Source organism: Podarcis vaucheri (genome assembly GCF_965113315.1).
Source record: "Podarcis vaucheri genome assembly, chromosome: 7".
Taxonomy (NCBI): domain Eukaryota; kingdom Metazoa; phylum Chordata; class Lepidosauria; order Squamata; family Lacertidae; genus Podarcis; species Podarcis vaucheri.
This window is the reverse complement of record NC_138765.1, coordinates 43,512,829-43,533,649: the sequence shown is the minus strand read 5'-3', so window position 1 is coordinate 43,533,649 and position 20,821 is coordinate 43,512,829. Positions and strand designations below refer to the sequence as shown.

General features: G+C 41.2%; 2 protein-coding genes across 4 annotated transcripts in view; one reads left to right on the top strand and one right to left on the bottom strand.

Moving 5' to 3' along the window:
• NFATC3 (nuclear factor of activated T cells 3) overlaps positions 1-7,486 on the top strand; it is a 49,713-nt gene extending 42,227 nt beyond the window's left edge. The window contains exon 10 of the mRNA XM_082232280.1: positions 6,715-7,486. Coding sequence (XP_082088406.1) covers positions 6,715-6,839 — 125 coding nt within the window. The 3' untranslated portion in view covers positions 6,840-7,486. The remainder of the gene's footprint in view (positions 1-6,714) is intronic.
• Positions 7,487-18,345: 10,859 nt separating this feature from the next.
• Positions 18,346-20,821, bottom strand: part of ESRP2 (epithelial splicing regulatory protein 2) — a 50,586-nt gene continuing 48,110 nt past the window's right edge. For all 3 annotated transcript variants that reach the window (XM_082232320.1, XM_082232318.1, XM_082232319.1), the window contains exon 17: positions 18,346-19,825. The gene's annotated coding sequence lies outside the window, so the exon portion shown is untranslated. The remainder of the gene's footprint in view (positions 19,826-20,821) is intronic.

Genomic DNA, 20,821 nt, shown 5'->3' with positions numbered 1-20,821 from the left:
TTGAGAATTTTTATATGAAATGTTCCTGTTTTAGTGTAACAATATGGAATCTTTGTTAACTGGTCTGAGGTTATGTTAACCTTGATTTATGTTCAGCATCAGATTATGGTTACCTTTTGCTAATCTTCTTTCACTTCCTTATCCGTTGTATCTCCCATTACATAAAGCTGTGGATTAGAAAAGCAAGGAATAAGGCTGTGTATTTAGGAGTTTGCTTTGGAACTAGACTATGAGCACATAAGGAGGGCTCATTACTTCACTTTCCCTATGAGCAGTATTCTTGGTATAACGCTTGAAAAGGATGTTGCCTGATTAGTAAAACCTACACGTCCTGAAGAAGTCTTCATCCAAAATGTGTTGGGCTTTGCAGTATTTTATATCATTTGATAAAGTTAGATTTTAAGCACCATTTTGAATGTCTCAATTTACTTTGTTGCCATTTTGTTTCTGTGCCTTTTGCTTTTGGTGTTGTGTCCCCCCCCCCCTTCGGTATTTCAGAATAGCTGAGATGACTCGAATACAAGCCCACCTTCATTAAGAGGGTAACATGAATTACCTCTTTTCAGTTACAGTAAGCCTGCTACTTACGCACATTTAACTTGTGCGCATTCAGCTTTATATGCTTGGCAAAAAAGTTTTTTTTTTTTTTTAAAGGTAGCTGGTGTCCAGGGAAAAAGACTTTAGCAATCCCACCTGCCATAGAACCCATATTTTTTTACTATACTGTATGTGATTTTGGCTTTAGGTGCAATCCCTTGAACATAACTGTCACATACGTTGTGGGCTTAAAGTGTTTTGGATGCTGTCCTGCTGCTGCTGGTTAGGTGACTAGAAGACATTTTGAGGTAGCTCAAGTGTGACTCCAGTTGCTCATCTTGTAACTTGAGATTCTTGGTTTTAAAGGCTCTGGGGTTCAGGAGCAGCACAGTTCCCTGGAACTCTAAAAACCAGGCAGTTCTGTGTAAATTAGGTTTAGGGTCTTGAACTTATAAGAAGATAGTAAGTTTCCCCAAAATTTACTTAAATTTCAAGTGAAAAACCTTCTGTTACACAATACAGTAATAACCTTTCCAAATTAAAATTGTTCTTCAGGAGCTCTGTTCCAACCTATGGGCATAGAAAAATAATTTGAGTATCAGATGGAGATGTCATAAGTTCCTAACAAAAGCATTTAATTCCAGAATAACATGTAATTAGTAATGATACAGTAGAGCTCCTTTTCAAGTGTGCATAAATGAAAAACTTGGAGAACTCAATATGGTGGCCACCTAGTATAACTGATAATTCTGAGGAATTACATTAAATAGCTTAATGGAGTGATCCGCTTCTGCTTCTTGTGTTGCCTGGGCACAGTTTTAGTACAGTGGTACCTCGGGTTACATACGCTTCAGGTTACATATGCTTCAGGTTACAGACTCCGCTAACCCAGAAATAGTGCTTCAGGTTAAGAACTTTGCTTCAGGAGGAGAACAGAAATCGTGCTCTGGCGGCGTGGCAGCAGCAGGAGGCCCCATTAGCTAAAGTGGTACTTCAGGTTAAGAACAGTTTCAGGTTAAGTACGGATCTCTGGAACGAATTAAGTACTTAACCCGAGGTACCACTGTACTTCTCAAATTTAAGGTTTATTTGCCATGTCATTTGTTACATTCTTACTAGTTTGGAGTTTTTATCACATTGGAACCCAAATGTGGTAGTGCAGTCTTGTCTGTTCCTAATTCAGAAGCAACATAACCTAAGGATCTGCTTTCTACAGTTCGTACCTTTCTTCCCTGAAACATTTGTTTCCAATTCCACTTACTTAAAAATACCACAATTTATCTTGTTTGTTTGCTTTTAAATTATACTTCTTGAAATCCAAAACTTTAGCCATTTCTAAACTAGGATTACTGGCACATTCATGACTCAGTTGTATTGTGATTCACTTGTATCTGAGCAGAGGTTCTACGGTTTGCAGATAGGTTAATGCAGCCTGCCAATAGACTTACTTTAAAGATCAAAAGGCAAAGCAGATCGTTCCAGCAACTTTATCAAGTGTCACTTGTCACCTGTTCTGCTTACAACTATACAGCCTCAAAATAATTTCCAAATGGTCAGCAGGTAATCAAGTAGTCCAGAATGCCAAGTTCTCAAGCTACATGTAAACAGGATTCCTTTTTTGCTCTCCTCCACTCTGGAGTATCTTATATAAAATACATACTGCCTAGAAGTTTATAAAACAGAGAGTAATTCTATAAACCCAACAGCTCATAAAATACTAAGAAACACATAATTCCTTCTTCCTGGTACTTCTACTACTGGCACAATTTTATCAGATGAACTGCCACCACATGCTTTTTCAGGGACTACTGGCCTTGCATGCAACAACTCTTCTAACAGTGCTTTTAGGAATAAATCCAATAGATATTAAAGGCACTTATTCCCTGGTAAATATATGGATGATTCCAGTCAACAGGATGTTACAGTTATAGATTATTCACTACTGATTTTATCCCACAGCATGAAAAAAGCCATAGTTTTTCCTTAATATTGGTACCAGTGTTGGCATCACTGTTGTAAGCATTTGTTAAAAATATATGTCACTTAAGCCAAATATTTGAAGGCTCAAATGAAGAGAAACACCAGTAACTTGCATAGAACTATAACACCTCCTGTGTTGTTTATCCAGTATTTAGTCTAGGTTGTCTCCTATTAGGCCATACAGAAATCAATGAACATTACTAACTTAAGTCCACTGATTTTGACTTAGTTGGATACAAACCACATTCATCTGAAAAGTCAAAGCCAAATGTGGATCTCTTAGGGAAACTTTTTTTGGTTTTAAAGAGGAATAAAGTGTTAAATAACTAAAGATGTGAAACTGTGCAGAAACATATTCCAGTTAGCTCCCCGAATTGAATAAATGTGGCAAACGTGTGTGCTGCAGACTTTGAAACCTTTAGCTTCTGGCTGTAAGATATCCCTAGCTGGTTTAGCTGCTGAGATGTTTTGGATGCGTTTTAAGCTCATAATTTTAAACTGTCTAGACCAAGAGACCAGATGGAGTATTGGTGGGAAGGAGGTATAAGAAGAAGGTGGTCCTATAATAGTGATACAGTACATAAGTGTTACTGTGTGACAGAGGAGGCAGGCTGGAATGCAGGAAGCTGCCTTATGCAGTGTCAGACCATTGGTCCATCTAGCTCAGTCAGAGGACATTTCTAGTTCTATCTGGAGATGCCAGGGATTGAATCTAGGACTTTCTGCATTCAAAGTAGTTAGTTGCTCTACCACTGAGCTATGGTCCTTACTTACCCTTGAGAATAGGAAATGAATATTTGCAGATAACCTTTGTTTTTAATCTAATTACAATTTGAAACAGATTGTGTTCACTTTTTTGTTTCATAAACATAACCTAGGTTCTCACCGCAGTCAATTTCAGTATGCTTTTTGTCAACAGAAAAATTAACTGAACACTTAGCAGTAAATGTCTGGCTATCCCAGAGTTAAGAACGATACTATGTATAATTCTAGAAGGCAGAAGCAGTCTAATTCCAAATAATGTTTATTCCTCTGTGTTCTGATGTTTAATAGAAACATGCAGATGCAGCCATTGACTTGAACAGCAGTGTGTTCAATAGCTTGCAGTGCATATAAGGACAGTGTTGTCATTTGTAATATGATAGGATTGACAGTGGATTTTACTGTATTTTATTTCTGTACTAAGGCATTATTTGAATCAGCATCAAAATTGCATATTTAAAAGAATAAAAGTGCAATACATGTAGTCCCCTGTCCTCTTACCAGTAGACTGACTTGTTAACTAATCAGCTTCTCACTTTAGAAATGTGGCAGTATGTTCCAAGTCTCTTAGAATAATAGAATCATAGAACTGTAGTTGGAAGGCATCCCAAGGGTCATCTAGTCCAACCCCATGCAATGCAGGAATCCTGGCTGCATCCCTATGTGTGCTCAAACCACCAACTTCCTCGCCAAATGCACTGACCCATTGAGCCACCCGAGGACCTTTGGCATAGTAAATTATTAGTTTCAGTTATGATGGAAAGAATTTGCCAGCATACATTCAAACCATTCAAAATTTAATTATTTATTGTAAGCTCTGCATGTGACATTCCTAAGTACTTTCATTTTTATTAAAGTTTGTAGGCTGTTAAACATTGTGCTTCTATAATTCTTTGCCCATACTGACTTTGTGTGTAGTCCCAAAACAACTTCCTGGCCAGGCTGCAGAGTGTGTGGCTAAGAAAAGTGACCAACTCAGCCCCGAAATACTGGCCAACTGGGGAAGGAGTAAGGATAATGATAGAGGGAGAAAAAGAGACTTTGTCATCTTCTTCTTCACCAATGTCAGTCCTGCCTGTGAATTTTTACAGGCACTTGTTGTTGTTTAGTCGTTTAGTAGTGTCTGACTCTTTGTGACCCCATGGAGCAGAGCACGCCAGGCACTCCTGTCCTCCACTGCCTCCCGCAGTTTGATCAAACTCATGCTGGTAGCTTCAAGAACACCGTCCAACCATCTCATTCTCTGTCGTCCCCTTCTCCTTGTGCCCTCCATCTTTCCCAACATCAGGGTCTTTTCCAGGGAGTCCTCTCTTCTCATGAGGTGGCCAAAGTATTGGAGCCTCAGCTTCACGATCTGTCCTTCCAGTGAGCACTCAGGGCTGATTTCCTTCAGAATGGGTAGGTTTGATCTTCTTGCAGTCCATGGGACTCTCAAGAGTCTCCTCCAGCACCATAATTCAAAAGCATCAATTCTTCGGCGATCAGCCTTCTTTATGGTCCAGCTCTCACTTCCATACATCACTACTGGGAAAACCATAGCTTTTACTATACGGACCTTTTTACAGGCAATTATATTACTGCTATTATAATTTATTAAATGTATTTACCACCCTTTAGCCGAGGATCACAGGGCAGATTATAGTATAAAAACACAAAATGCATAACATGACAAACAAAAACTACCTCCATACATAAAACATTGATTTCTCCCTTTAGCATTAACTCTGCATTTCCACATTTTAAAATTAAGCTGTTGCTGCTATGAAATTGCAAGTTTCTCAAAAAAACTGGGAAGAAGGAAATAATTCCTCTGTCTGTTTCTGGACATGTTGGGACTTTGAGCGCAGGACTAGGATAACCCTGCAAAATTTATTTATTTTCAAGGTGATATAACTTACTCAGAAGCAGTATGGAAAATAATTACCTCATGGGCCACTACACTATAGAAAAGGAACTGCAAGGAGAATCAATCTGTATTAAATCACGTTCTTGACAAATTCAAACATTACTTTTTAAAAACAAACTTGAGGTTGTTAGGCTCTTTGAAGGCATCTTAGCAGAACTGCTAGGTATTGCCAAAATTGCTTGGAAGCAATGACAAGTAGACAGGGAAGAGCTTTTAGGGTAGGGAATGTGATAGCACGTGCTGCAGCTGAGAACAAATCCATTGAAGCTCAAGCATAGCTTAGACTACTGGAGCATTGTCTGTATCTATTTTAAGAGTTCTGTTTTCCAGAGTGCCTCACTGTGTGCTCTTCTGCATCTGATGGCTGATGCCCACTGACACATCTGGCAGTGTAGCTGGAGAGGGGGATTGAGAGTATTGCTGAGTTGCATATTTGTTTTGCACAATCATTAGCTGTAAAAGAGAAAGCTAGCAAGTGCAAGACACGTTGTCTGAAGCAGGGCCCCCCCATATGTTTTTGCACTCCCATCAGTCTCACTGTCAGGGACTGGCTAGACACTAAGGAGTGGTGGCTGGATACTGATGAGTGGGCACGGGAGAAGGGACCAGTGGAATGGCGGAGCCTGTAACAGCCAGGACAGGCAGGAGAGCAGCAGGATTGATGAGTGAAGAACCAGATGCAGGAGGAGGGAAACATAGGTCAGGCTGGTGTAGTCAAGGACTTCCACACCTCCTCCTCCTGCCCCCACCTCTCCTGCTCCTCTGTCTCCCAGGACCAGTAGTGGATTGAAGTGGGATTGAAGTATGACTTTTGTATAAGATTAACTCCATTCCTCTTATTTAGAAATCAAGGCATACCACATGACATAAGTTTCTGAATTCATGCATTGTTTACACCTACACATCCATTGCCAAAAATTAAACAAAAATTAAAGAAGACAGCTTGCTTCCAGTTGCATGCAGCTTCTGCAGCTAACCGGAAGCCACGGAAGGTGCATCAGACATTCAGGTTCTAAAGAACGTTCGCAAACTAGAACACTCACTTCTGGGTTTGTGGCGTTCGGGAGCCAAAATGTTCGACTCACAAGGCGTTCACAAACCAAGGTACAACCGTATTCCAACCAAAAGACAAAAAAAGACTGCTTTGATGCAGGGCACATCAGAGTGCATCAGAACATTTTTGTAATGCATGACTCTGCCTGAAAATGTGATGTAATGATCTCTACTCGTGTGCAAAGTACATCACACTGCTCTGTGAATCTTTGAAAAATGGGATAGGAAATGTCTGAAATTCTAACTTTCAAAAAAGCATGATCTCTCCAGCCCCTTTGTATTGTTTAAAAGCTTAGTTTCATCCTGCATACATTCTTTTCAATGGTATAGAGATTTTTAAACCTGTGCAGCTTTAACTGTGTTTAATATGAAATTATATAAATATCATCCAGAATGGAGTTTGGAAAATGTACCACTCAGAAAACAATATTTACGAAAACTGAACAAATACATTAATCCTTTCTCTTTCCTTTCAGTGAATGAAATCATAGGAAGAGATATGTCACAGATCTCGGTGTCCCATGGAACAGGGGTGGCTATCCATTCTTCGCACGCATCTTCTGCATCTCTGGAGACAGGACTATCAGATGGAGCTCAGTAGCTACTAAGCTTGTGACTTAGTGATCCAGAAAACTTCGCACTTTTCCTTTGAGTAATGCTTCATCCCCCTCCTTAGATTTACTGTGCTTCCGACTTTGTGGCCTTGATGATCTGGAACAGTGGATCCTTTGCATAGCTGTTCTGGGAGGGTGGGGAAACGGTTACACTTCTAGCTTCCTAGGATGCTGTAAAAATTACTTTGTAAAAATGGACACAAAGAAGCAACCCAAGATACTTTAACCATAAAAAATACCAATGAGCTATGCTTGTTTTGTGCATTTAATAGAATACTTTTATATTAAGTGCTTAATTGTATGGAGAAATATAGTTTTGCTCTCAATATGCACAGTACTGAATGTGGGAATTCTTTTTTAAAAATACACATCTTCATATGCTGCTTTTCCTTAGAGATATTAGGACTGTAATATAAGTTTGTATACCTTTTTGGGGGTCTTTTTGAAGAGCCTTTAAGCTTATATTGTTTGAAAGAGAACTTTTTTTATAATGAAATCTTCCAGAGGCACAAAAGTACCTGTCATCTTAAGCCAATGCCTTGGAAGTCTTGCGTATAAAAAAATAGCATTTTCTTTGGACTTTTAGGAAGCAAAGCCAAATGTAGGTCTGTTGTTCTTTATACATTGAAAATCCTTGGTAGGCTGCAAAGAGACCATTCCATCATGGAAATATTGGGATTAAAATGACATTCCAAAATCTAACTTTTATAACTTTATACCCCTTGCTAGCACAGGCCCCCCTATAAGTGAAACAGGTTTTTCTAGTTCAGCAAAGTTTATAAAATGCTAATTTTTAAGGAGAGAACCAAGATTTTTGGATGCTAAAAAGCCATGCTCTATAAGGAAACCTTTTGGTTGGAATAGTTTTAAGTACGGGTTATCCACACTGTCTTGAAATCCCTCAGGTAGGGTTTTTCACTTAGTCCATGGTGTGTCTCCCCACCCCCCACCCCACCCCTAGACAAATCCAATTTATATCTCTTGTTACTCAGACTTGTTTCTTAAAATATTTTCTTTATAACATTTTGATACTTATGTTCATGGGGATTCCTCCTTCAAGAAATCTGATTAGTCCCAGTATGTAGTAAAGGAAATGTAACAGGTTTTGATAAATAGTGAAAAACTGTTTAGCCGCTCATGCTCTTAACAGTTGTGCTTAACACTGCTGACAGAGGCAGCTTTTTCTAGTAGTTAACAGACATCAGGGCATACCCATCATGAGTTTCTCTCCTGCAAGCGCTATTGAAATTAGTGGGGACGGCCCTTCTGCAACTCCTGTTGTACTTCAAGCAACCCACACCATCAAGGAATCATGTTTACACTACATTTTGAGATTTCAGACCACCCTGAATAAAAAAAATCATGATTGGAGCTGAAACATCAGAGTGACACAACTTTGTGTTAGTATTTCATACAAGATGGGCAATTACGAATTCATAATCCAAACATGTAAGATCCAGAATCCCCGTTAGATAGTATATTTATGTTGCTTTTTGTATGAATATTGAGTTCTTTAAAAAATTGAAAATCCAGCTTATTCAGCTTTGACTAGCCAAATAAGAAAGAGGGACTCCAGATTGCTAAGAAAGCAATCAAGTAAATATTAATCTGGCCTGGCCTGTTGTAAAAACATTGTAAGTCTTAACTGCATCCCCAGGATATATGTGCAGAAAGAACATAAGAGCCCATCCAAATCAGACCATCCTTTTCTGGAAATCTGTTCTAACTCTGGCCCACCAGGTAGGATGCCCAATGCATTTTAATCGATTTCCCACATCTCCTGTGAAGAGAGCTTTGTCTTTTTAAGCCTCCTTTTAGCTATCAAGAGGGCACTTACAGATATTAGCCCCAACTGGCAATGTTCTGCTGACTGATTTGTCACTTGGTCTGCCAATGGCCCACCATTTAGTGTAAAATAAAATACAGTACATTCAGATGTTTTTGCTTATCTTCAGTGGAAACATAAAGCCTGTCTTCTACAAAATTCCTAAAGTTTAGAATATATATATTTAACCTTGACAGTCAAAGCAAATACAATTTTGGGGGTTAGAATTTACAATTCAAGAGGGAAGGAAGTGGCCTTCATATGAACAGCTATCTTGAATGCTTTAATCAGGTAGATGTCAAATTGGAGTAGCTCTTAAATTCATCCCTTTCCCCCAGTAAATTTGCTTTTAATTAACTTTTTGAGATATGTAATGTTATTAGACTACTGTTACTAGCTTGACATATATAAATATTAGAAATCAAAAGGAGCGATACTGTCATTTGGAAAAGGTAGTCTCTCTGTAGTGTTGCTTTCAAGTAAGTCTGTCTTCTGTTCACATAAGTTAAATAGCTTTGAAAGAAGCTTAAGTACAGCTAGTTACATGTGTAGCACTTCACTCCTTTTTAAATTGCCTTAGCCTTTTCATGTCTAGCTGGTGACAATTCCTGCATTACAGTTTTCACTCCCTAAGTACAGTGGTGCCCCGCAAGACGAATGCCTCGCAAGACAAAAAACTCGCTAGACGAAAGGTTTTTTCATTCGCGATTTGCCTCGCAAGACGAATTCCCCTATGCGCTTGCTTCGCAAGACGAAAACGTCTTGCGACTTTGTTAAGCCGTTTAAACAGTGCTTCGCAAGAAGAAAAATTCGTTAGACGGCAAAAATTGCAGAACGAATTAATTTCGTCTTGCGGGGCACCACTGTAGTAATGGGTCTCTAGTAACCATTGGTTGCAGGGAGATTTCAAGTTTTCAGAGCTTTCAATACACCGTGGGGTTTTATGCTCCTTGGTGGTGTGCGGTGCAGCCTCTTCCCTCTCTAAGTCCTCCTGAGTAGTTTTGAATTTATATTTTTCCTAAATTGTGGGAACCCAAACAATCCCGTGTTGCTATGCACTAAGTGAGCAATCCACCAAAAGCTGTACCATTACAGCCTCTCTCCATTTCAGCAGGGCTTGCACAGGGGAGCCCCTTGCAAGCAAGCTACTGAAACAAATTGAGATTTTTGCAGCTGTGGAATTGGCGGATGGTTCACAAAATCTTCTGATGCCTTTAAATACCTTGATGCCTGTAGATGTAGAACTGCTTTCCTATTTAAAACAAAAACATAGACTTTGGGTACTAAAAATGGTTGTATTTGCCTTGTAAACACTTCAGTGCAAGGGTCTTAATTTTATTTTAATGTTTTGCTTGTGTGATGCTATAGATTTAAAGACTGTTAATCTTGTGTAATGTAGTGGATATAAAAGCACATGATTTCTATTGGACTATGCAACTTACAATTTTCAGCAGCCGCCGCCTGTGACTGGCACTTTGGCATTTACCTTGCTAGCCTCTCCCGCCTCCAAATCGACACAATTGCTTTCTATGCTGATGTCCAATTTTTTAAAAAAATATATTATGGAAAGCATTCAAAAACAACTCTCAGCAGAAAGAGTGGAGGCTTTTGTTAATCAAATGAGGAGGCAGTACATGGCCCATTTGATATGGGCTACTAAAAGCAGTTTTGGCTTTACCAAAGTTTGACCACAATCTGGCACTCATTGTAATAAACTCTTCATCAGAGAAATGGAACTGCCATCCTTTGTAAACCAAAGATTAAAGAAGAAGGAAAAAATGACAAATTTTGTTTGTATGCAAACAAAACTTTGAAAACTCTATTTTTGATACACAGAATGAATGTCATTCCTTGAGAGGTTTGGAGACTATTCAAATTGAAGTTTTATATTTAACCATGTGGGACAATAATGATTTTAAGACTAAAGGTTACATTCTAGATGTTTACAGAGCCTTGTATTGTAATTTCATGTACATTTTGTGTATTAAACCTTTTGTAAGTTATGATTGCAGTGCTACATGCAGAAATACAAAGGGAAAAACTTGCGTTTTAGGCTCTTGAATCATAGTGTTGAAATAAAGAAGAAAATGCACAAAAATGTGTGTCTCCAATGAGGTGTGTGTACTATTTTGGGAGATTTGGCATGGTTTGCATGAGATGAGACTTTTCTCATGACCTTCTTGGTCCTTGGAGGATTTTATATTTTCTCCAGATTCCATAGAGATGCCCAAATCCATTCCACAGTCTCTTGACTGTAGTGCGCTTTCCACAGTACCTGTTCCACACAGTTCCTGTTTCACAAACTGCTGCGGTAACATTTAGATAACCCAGGAGCCAAATAGGCTTGCATGTGATTTAGAGTTCTTTCCAAGCAGTGTTCTGTCTGAATTTCAGGAGGAGCACCCCCCCCCAATGCATTTTATGAGAGGCAATAGTTCAATAGTAGAGCATGTTATTCTGCTTGTAGCATAAGGTTCCCAGTTCTGTCTCTGGCATCTTAATTGAAAAATAGTCTTTCCCTTAGTTTTCAGAGAGCCACAGCACATCAGAGCTGCAGATTTGTTGCAAGATGGGCAGTATGTTTCTAATAACCCAAGCTACACTACCTGGTGACAGAAGGCTTGCCTGTACTGCTAAGGTGCCAGCTGTAAATACAGGATCAGTAGCTTTGAGGTTGGTAGTAGTTGCATCTGTCTATGCGAGGAAAGAGCAAGGATCCAGACCACATGACCTAGCAAGAGCCCTGACCAATTTAGGATTAGCCTCCTCGACGGCGCCTCTGCCTATATGGATGCTCCTGCAATATAAATAGAGGGGGTAGATGGAAGTGCCAATGATTTCATATTAAGCCATGGTGGCCTAGGCTTTCTAAAGATAGCTTGGGGAGGCTTGAACCCTGCTCCACATTCTTACCATGTAATTAAGAGCTGTAACGCTGGAGCTGCAGATTGATTGACAGGAGGATAATTTGCTTGTGGGTTCAGGCTTTCCTCTCTCTCTAATCTGCTAGTGCTTGTGTGAACTGATGAGGCCAAGAGGTGCCGTAAAATGACTTACCCTCTGTGGAATGAAATTGTGACTCAAGCCCCCTCTCATACCTCTGCTGTGTCACATGGGGCAATTAGTCCATAACTCATTCTAGGCATCATCGCCTTACGATGAAGAGTTGTGACAGAAGCAGTTTGCCCTTCAAGAGCTAATTGGGTAGATGCACTTACTTGCCTGCCTACACTAGAAGAATTCTTTTGCTGGAACCCAGGAGCTAAGGGGTTTGTGTGCTGGTTCTGGGTCTGCAGAACTGGGTCTTTTGCTTGCATGTTTGGTTAAAGATGTGTGAATTGTTACTTTTTTCTCATTAAAATATAATCAATTTTCTCCCTCAAATCTACTCCACAGAATCTGGAGAGACAGATGGTATTGAGAACTTAGGCTCTGCACCTTGATCCTAAAAGGACCATATAAATTACTAAACAACACTCATCCAAGTTCACACCTTTTCTGAATAACGTATTTTTTTCTCTCTCTCTTCCTATTACGAAAATGTGTTCATGTTCCAGTTTTATCACCAGCATGTTGTCATATGTTTTTGCGTTTCCCTGCTGGTGGTGTTGTGTTTGGATCTCAGTTTGGAGGCACAGGTTCCGCTGCTTAGAATTTTACTATTTTCTCAGTTGCATCTCGCTTTTCCTCAAAGTGCAGCAGCTCCTGAAACTTAGAATTTGCATCACTTCCTTCACTCTCTTCCTCTTGGTGGCTCTTGATGGTGGTGATGACATCTAAAATCTCTTTCCTCTGCTTTTTTTATTGCACTATTATAAAAACCATAAAGGCCTGCATGCAGCTCACAATACAGATTACCTTTCAGGCTTACTGCAGTTAGCATAATGGAATGGAACTGTGAATTGCTGCTGCCTTTCTCCAAATAATGTTATCCTTTTATACACCAGTGTGTGCACTTTGAGAATTTGCAGTGCTATATTATTATTATTACACTAGGCAAGGTCTCATTTCAGTTGCCTCACAGTGCTCTTCTGCTGTTTACACACACAGGTTTTTAAAAAAACACACTAGCCTTAGGCTTTCTGCTCATCCACACTGCATTTTTCAGTACTTTATAATTTTCAGCCCTGTTAAGATAGGACCATCCTAGGCTCTTTACTCATCACTGGTTGAATGCTTTTCGTTAATAGCTGTGCAGGTATACAGCTCAACTGTTAGGTATTTGCATTCAGCCAGTGTACAGTATGTGTACACAATAGCTGAGCTTGTGTGTGCATGGTTAGTCACATGTAACATTCAGTGACAGTGTGCTCAGAAGTGCAGCATCAGTGTGTCGATGGGTGAGCTAAGATTTAAAAATGGGGGCCATTCCCTTGATGATGCCAGTACACCAGAACTTAATCTGAGCAGGAGATGAACTTTTAATAAGCAGAAGGATATGAGAAAACAGGATGGAGCATACCTGCACTATTCAACCGAACTGGCCTTTTGCTGCTTTGAATTCAGTCTCAGCCGCTTGCGTTACTTAACAGCAAGGCTGTTCCTAAGCCCCTGCTGTTGCTGATGCCTTGAACATCCTGCAAGCAGTTGTTTTGGCGTTCCTCTGAGTTGGTGGAGCCAGTTTCGCTTTTCCAGTTTTGTGCTGTGTTCCACTTGGCATCTTTTCAAGCTCAAGTGAGCTGTGCTAATATTAATTAGCTGATGGAATCACAGTGGAAATCAGGATGCGGCATGTCAATACTGGGCTTCTCACCACCTGCTTTCCTGGACAGGGACATCCGCTGTGCACATACCGTGCAGGGAACACCATCGTTCCCATCCAGCCCCGTCACCGCTATTAAATCAGAAAGATACTGTGACCTATTTAGCAGGCAAAGAGTAGTATACAGCATGGCAGTAGCCAATGTGCTGCCTTCCAGATGATGTTGGACTTCCATCATCCCCAGCCAGCATGGGCAATGATTAGGGATGATGGGAGTTGTAGTTCAATAACATCTGGAGGACATCTGGCTACTCCAGTATCATAAGTAATAAGAAAAACAGAGTAAGGCTGCTTGGGAGGGGGCACACACACACACACACACACACACACACACACACACTTGTGTGTCATCTGACCCATCTACTGCAGTTATTAAGTTTGCAGATGACACTACCATAATGGGTTTAATAACAGGTGGAAACAAATCAGCGTATAGAGGGGAGGTCCAAAAAATATCTACATGATGCCTAAGGAACAATTTGCACCTTAATACCATCTAGACAAAGGAGATGGTGTTGGACTTTTGGAGGAAGAGAGAACTAGCCCCACTGTACATTGGGGAGGGCTGTGTGGAGAGAGTCTCTTTAAATTCCTAGAGTTTATCTCAGTGAAGACCTTACTTGGAAAATCAGTACAACTCAGGTGGTTAAGAAAGCCCAACAGAGGCTCCATCTTCTTAAGAGTATTGTGAAAGAATGATGTCAATCAACATTTGATGATCTCCTTCCACCAGTCCACAATGGAAAGTGTCCTTTCATACTGCATCACGGTGTGGTACGCTGGTTTGACACCAACTGATAGGAAGTGCCTACAGAGGGTGATGAATATAGCACAAGATATTATGGGCTGTCCTGTGAATCCACTGGATGACATTGCGGAAGAACGTTGCCTCAGGAGAGTGAGGAAAATTCTGAGGGATGATTCACACCCTGGCCAGCACTTTCTTGATCTCCTGCCCTCGGGCAGGAGATATAGAAGCATGATTAGTTGCACCAACAGGGTAAAGAACAGCTTTTATCTGTGGGCTGTTAGGCTGCTGAATGAAAAGATAACAACAGGGCAGCTGACTTGGGTTTGGTGGGTGTGCCTCAGTAAATGAGGGGAATTAATACTAAGAGGTGAGTGGAGGTGCTTGTGTAATCTGACTGTATACAAGTTGTACAAGTGACAATAAAGTATTTCATATGAGGGGAAGAGATCAGCTAAGTTTGGCTGAAGGCTTTTGTTGCCTTCCTTTTACTAGCCACATTTTTCTGCTCAGCCTCACTGTTACTGAGGGGGGAGTTATATTGAGTGTTTAGAATGTAGAAGAAGAAGCTGTTGCACCAGTCAGACCAGTTTCTGTAAGATTATCTGTAAGATAATGCTCTTAGCTGGCCATTTACATGTCCAAAGAGATTGCCCTGCTGCTACAGAGACAAATGGGTGGTTCTTTTCCACCTCACATGGCTGAATGCAATGCCATCCCAGGAGGGAGAGCAATAGAACAAGGGAGGCTGTGTGTGAGTGTGTTTTGGGGGGATTCTGGAAGCTGGGGACACAGCTGGTGTGTTGGACCCCAATATGTGACTTGGGGCTTCCCTAGAAACCTAATGGAGAAGCAAAAATCTTCTGGAGTGTTAGTGCTCTGAGTTCCTCTGTCCTATGTTCAGGTTGTACATGTGCAAATGAAACCACATATAAAGACACCACAGTCTCTTTTGACCTTCATTCCAAGGAAACAACCCTGGAAAAGAGATATGGAGCCTCTCACTGCTCAGAGATTGGGTTGTGTGCAACAATAAATATACTTATAGATTAGTAGCTAGTGGCCCTCCTGATGTTGCTGAAATTCAGCTCCCATTGCCCTCTAACCACTAGTCATGCTGACTCATTGAATGTTGCACATGAATAACTACAAAAGTGTGCGTACCAATTTTTGTGTACAACAGGTACAGAGGTTGTATACTTGCTGAATTCAACATGTGAATAATACCCTCTATGATGCTGCTTTAAATGTATAGTGCAGATGGGCGTTTATATCTGCAGCAGGGGTGATTGGTTTTTTTGTTTCATGAGAAGAGAAAACAGAAAAGGGGGAGATTGCAGAAAGAGAAAGCGCTGCCTTACCCAACAGATTATCCTGAGTGAAAGATCCCTGCTTTGCAGGAATTCTGTGTACTGCAAAACACACCAACGCAAACCCAAAACATCCCTCCCCCCATATTACATGATCTGGAATCAAATGTGGGACAGTCCCCCCCCCCCTTCCAGGGCAATGCAGAGGTATCAGGCAGGTCCTGCCTCCTTCTACCCACCTTCCTCCCAGGTGCTAGCCTTGCCTTCAGCTTCATAGAAGAGCTATTAAAAGCTGGCCAAAGCTGTTTTCGTTTGCCACAGTCTCCCTTGACACCTCTCAGACCTGCCTCTTCCCCTGCCCTCCTGCCAGCAGCATCCATTAAATTACTATTTCAAGGATGTAACAAGAGGCTTCATTTATATATTTCCAAGCATTCAGCAAGCTGCTTTCTGTATCGTACATTAGGACAAATGGTACCCATAATAATATAAAATGCTTGGGAACTTGCAAAAAGGCAAGAAATATCCCCACCACCACCAAGTACATTGTGTCCATTGACCCGATAGACTCACAGTAATTAGAGTGATGAGGCAGGGCCAGATTTTAAGGGGGATTTATTTACTGGGTGAAATTCTGCAAATCTGCTTGGAGAGCAAGCATATTTGCATGTGGAGTTAAATCAGATATCCTGTAAGAACTTGATTCTGTTCCTTTTGATGGTGGTCACAACTGAAACAGCCCCGCAGCTTGCTCTTTACACTGGCTAGAATAAAGTCTGGATTCTTGCATTGCAAGAAAAACAGATCCAACAAAGCAGACTTAGTAGACACCTAATCAAGTTTGACTCATTTGAAGTCACTTATATGGCCAGGTGTGGCTGAATAAATGCAGTGAGAACATTTGAGGGCACTCCATTCAGTTCTGTGTCCGGCGTGACCAAAGCTGCCATAGCCCAGAATCCTCTGCAATCCACTAAGGATTCCTCAGCAGAGAAGACAATGTGGAATGAGTTCCCTCCATGAAGAAAGCTTGAGAATCTCTGCATGGCTTAAGGTGCAACAGTTGGCTGACAGTTAAGAGTTGCAGGAGTGAGTAATGTGCTATTCTCATGGAAAGTGTTTAAGCCCAAGTTGATTGCCCCCTAACATCCTCTTCTGCAAAACGTTAAAAGAAAAGAAAAACCCCTCTCTATTTTAAGACAATTAGCTTTTAAAATAGGAACCGATTTCACATGGCTTTCTTAAAAAAGCATGCATAAACCCAACCTTTTGCATATAACATGAGGTCACAGGCAAATTAATGTTTCCAAAGATAAACCTGAGAAAAAGTGTGTCTGTGATAGGATGGCCATGTGTCCTCCATTGCAGAAGAGAGTCCTCTAATTTAATTTCATCTGTTCTTGAAGGACTGTCTAGTCCCAGTTCAGGTTCAAGAGGGTGGAAGCAGAGTTGAAGCTGCCCATTAACAGTGAGCTCCTTAACAGCAGACTGAGCAGGCACAGAGCTCAGCTGGCCACGGAGCCTTACACCTTACAACAGTGAGCACTAGTTCAACTGGAATTAATGTACATTGCTTCTAAATTCCCATGTATGTAAACACATTTGACTATCAACATTTTACCCATCCTTTTTGGAGGCAATGTAAGAAGTGACCATCTTGTGTGGAAACACATATTTTCCGAATGCACTAGAAAGAAATTTAAGCTCCAATTTAATGCAACAGCATTTCTCAGAAAGATAGTGCGTTCCTGCACCTATGACTAAAATGAGGACCAGGCAGAGTGAACGACTGAGCATATATTTTTGGAAGGTCATTACTGTGTTATCATAAGTGCAAGTAATTCTTACTAGAAGGCCATAGCGTCTGCATCAGATTTTGGTCCTTGCTCTGTCAAATTCAGTGTAAAGGGGACACCTACTGGCAGGATGGGTTTGTGGCACATTTCTTAGGGCTGCCTGCTGGGGAACCTGCAGCCTTGTTGATATTGCTGGACCACAACTCCCATCACCCCAGCCCACATAGGCAATACTCAGGGATGATGATGGGAGTTGTAGTGCAGCAACATCTGCTGTGGTTACTGTGGAACAGTGCCATCAGGAAAGCAGCTTTTTCAATTTTCCAGAGAAGCAGCTGTGTTTGCTGAAACAGACCGAGAACTTCACAGCACTTGAAAGTAGCTTTCCCCAACATGGTGCCCTCCAAATGTTTTGAACTACAGATCCCATCAACCCTGGTTTTTGGCCATGAGGCTGGCCCTGATGGGAACTGGCATCTAGCAACCGCCGGAAGGCCACAAGTTCTCCATTCCTGCCACAGACAGAACTTTCACATCACCTTACCCAGAAGGCTTTTGAGCAGAGAAGATTTGCACTGAAAGGCCAATCAAAGGTTGAGGAATCCAGTGAGGTAGACACATGTATTGTAGGGGGGGTTCAACTAGATGACACTTTGGACCCCTTCCAACCCTACAGTTCTATGATTCTAACTGCCCAAAGACAAGTTGAGACAAGCATGCACAGACCCAGGAGAGTGAAGCTGAAAACACCTGCTAAACATTTAATTGCTTCATATCTGTATCAAATATAAAATAGAGAGCGGAACATTTAATTGCTTCATATCTGTATCAAATATAAAATAGAGAGCGGAAGGCAAGTTCATAACAGAAAGGTTATTGGAAATAAGAACCGCCCAATTCACACTAACTTATTTGTGTCTTTTAAAAACGATATGCAAATTGTTGTTGACTGTATGGTGAAGGAAACTTGCAGAACCTTTTCAATGTGACATCTTTGCAGGTTTCCAATCCAAGGTTAACATCAATCTAGAGAAAGTTCAAGAAGGCCAGGCTTGTTGTTTTTTCCTGCAAGCATCTTTTTATTTGTTTATTATATAAAGAAGCATACACCATCATTTGACATGGGAGGGAGAGGCTGATTCTCTCCTTTAAGTACTACTCCAAGTCGTATGCTCTTAGCAAAAAGAAAGTAAGACTAGACTGCATACTCAGGTACCTAAGAGCCTCTTGCAAAAATGGGCTCCTTCTGGTTTCTTCTGCTGTTATTGCACATTTTGAGAAAAGTCCTGGATCAAGGCACGGTAAAAACAAAATCATTTAGTGCTTCTACAGTAGATGTTTCAGCACACGCTACGCAACATAAAACTATATTCTTTGAACACATATATACATACTCACATAAAAAAAAGAGTCATGCACTAATTAGGGTGAGATTTCAACTTCTCTGGTTGCTTCATAATATACAAATAAAGAATAATGTTGTAAACAAATGGCATGCACATAAACTAAAGCAAAATATGCTTTATACAATATCTGAGAGCTATGATGCTTAAATAAAACAAAATATAATTTACTAGTCCTCAATGTTTATGTGCCATTCTTGTCCTACTGAAATTCTTTGCAGTTCTGGATCTTTCTTCGTTTGGTTTACAGGTTGGCAGCTTGAATGTTAGGAGACAGATATGGCTTTATTTCATTTACTTACTTGTGTCATACCCAACAAAATGATACATTTCATTTTTATTTTTTTTAAAAAGAAACTAAAAAGCTTTTTCTGCAGTTTCATTTGGATGCAGCTTTCCAAGTTATTCTCTAGTGGAGTAAAGGAAACAATATAAACATTCAAACAAAGTTGTTGTTTTTTGCCCAGCCACATTTCAGGAAAACAGGCTTCCACTAGCCAACTTTCAAGGCAAGGGCAACCCCCACCCCTCCCTGCCGCCAACAGCAGCAGCAGCAACAACAAAACTTTTGGCAAGTTTGGATTCAAAATGAAATGAAAATTTGAAGAATTCTACAGGCTTCGGTTTCCTCTCCAAACTGATACACAGAAATAAAGTTAAATTAAAAATACATCTGTTGTGGTTACAACTGGTGAAGTGCTACAGATTTATCTCCAAATTAAGTGGGGGGTGGGGGATTTTCATGGCAACGCTGCTGAAATCAAACATCCTAGCACTATTTTTTTTGGGGGGGGAGGGAGGTGTATTTCTGTCCCACTCAGTTGAAGACACTTGCGAGGATTGTTTCCCAGGCACATCAGGAGGAGAAGGCACTTTTGAGTGAGGGAAGACGGTGTTCTTAAAGAAAGGGGTGAATTTTGAGCAGGGATTGTCCTCACTCCTGCCCACCCCACAGAAGGTCCAGCCTCAGTTAGATCAGGCAGAGTTCCACACAGTGTCTTCCCAAGTGGCATCCACTTCTCTCGGCCACGGCTTTCTTTGCCGAGTCCAGGCTGGGGAAAGTGACCAGGGCTTCTCCGCTGGGCTGACCACTGAAGTTGTAAAGCAGGAGGATGGAGTCTCCATGGAGCTGCAAGGATGGAGCAGAAGGGTCAGAGCGGGAAGGCTTGGACCCTGAGAGATCAAGGAGAGGAGGAGGAGGAGGAAGAAGAGAGAGAAGGACCACACCTGGAGAGCCAAGCTCCAACACAGCACCTTGCAACCCCAACCCTCACTGAAAGCAGTTGTCACCGCTCTTGGGGATTATAGAAGAAGAGCTTGGATTTGATATCCCGCTTTATCACTACCCGAAGGAGTCTCAAAGCAGCTAACATTCTCCTTTCCCTTCCTCCCCCACAACAAACACTCTGAAGTCTCTCAGCCCCACTCACCTCACAAAGATGTGTGACTAGCACAAGGTCACCCAGCAGCTACATGTGGAGGAGCAGAGACGCGAACCTGGTTCACCAGATTACGAGTCTACCACTCTTAACCACTACACCACACTGGCATCTTGGCAATTGTGACTGGACTCCATTGGGGAAGAGGAGGAGAGCAGTCAATGGGAAACGGGTGACTGTACCAATGCTTTTTTATTTTGACTATGGCAGACCAACACGGCTACCTATCTGTAACTGTACCAATGCTATTCTCAAGAACAGAACAGAGAAACCTAGGAAGCTGCCTTATACCGAGTCAGACCATTTTGTATCATCTACAGTGCCTGGAAGCCATTCCCCAGGATTTCAGGGCAAGGTCTTTCACAGCTCTACCTGGAAATGTTGGGAGTGGAACCTGGGACCTTCTGTATGCAGAGCAGATGCTCTGCTGCTGAGTTAAAGCCCTTCCCCAATATGATTTACACTACGTCAGACTGCCTTGTCCAGGGATTGTGAGCCTGTGGCTCTCCAGCTGCTGCTGGGCTACAGCTCCATCATCCCTGACCATAAGCCATGCTGGTTGCAGCTGAAAAACAGCTAGAGATCAACCTGATGTTATGCTTATGAAGGGCAGTAAATCCTTTCTAGTTTGGGATAATTCAGTCCCCACTGGTAGTAGGCCTCTGGCTTTTCAGGGCAGAAAACTT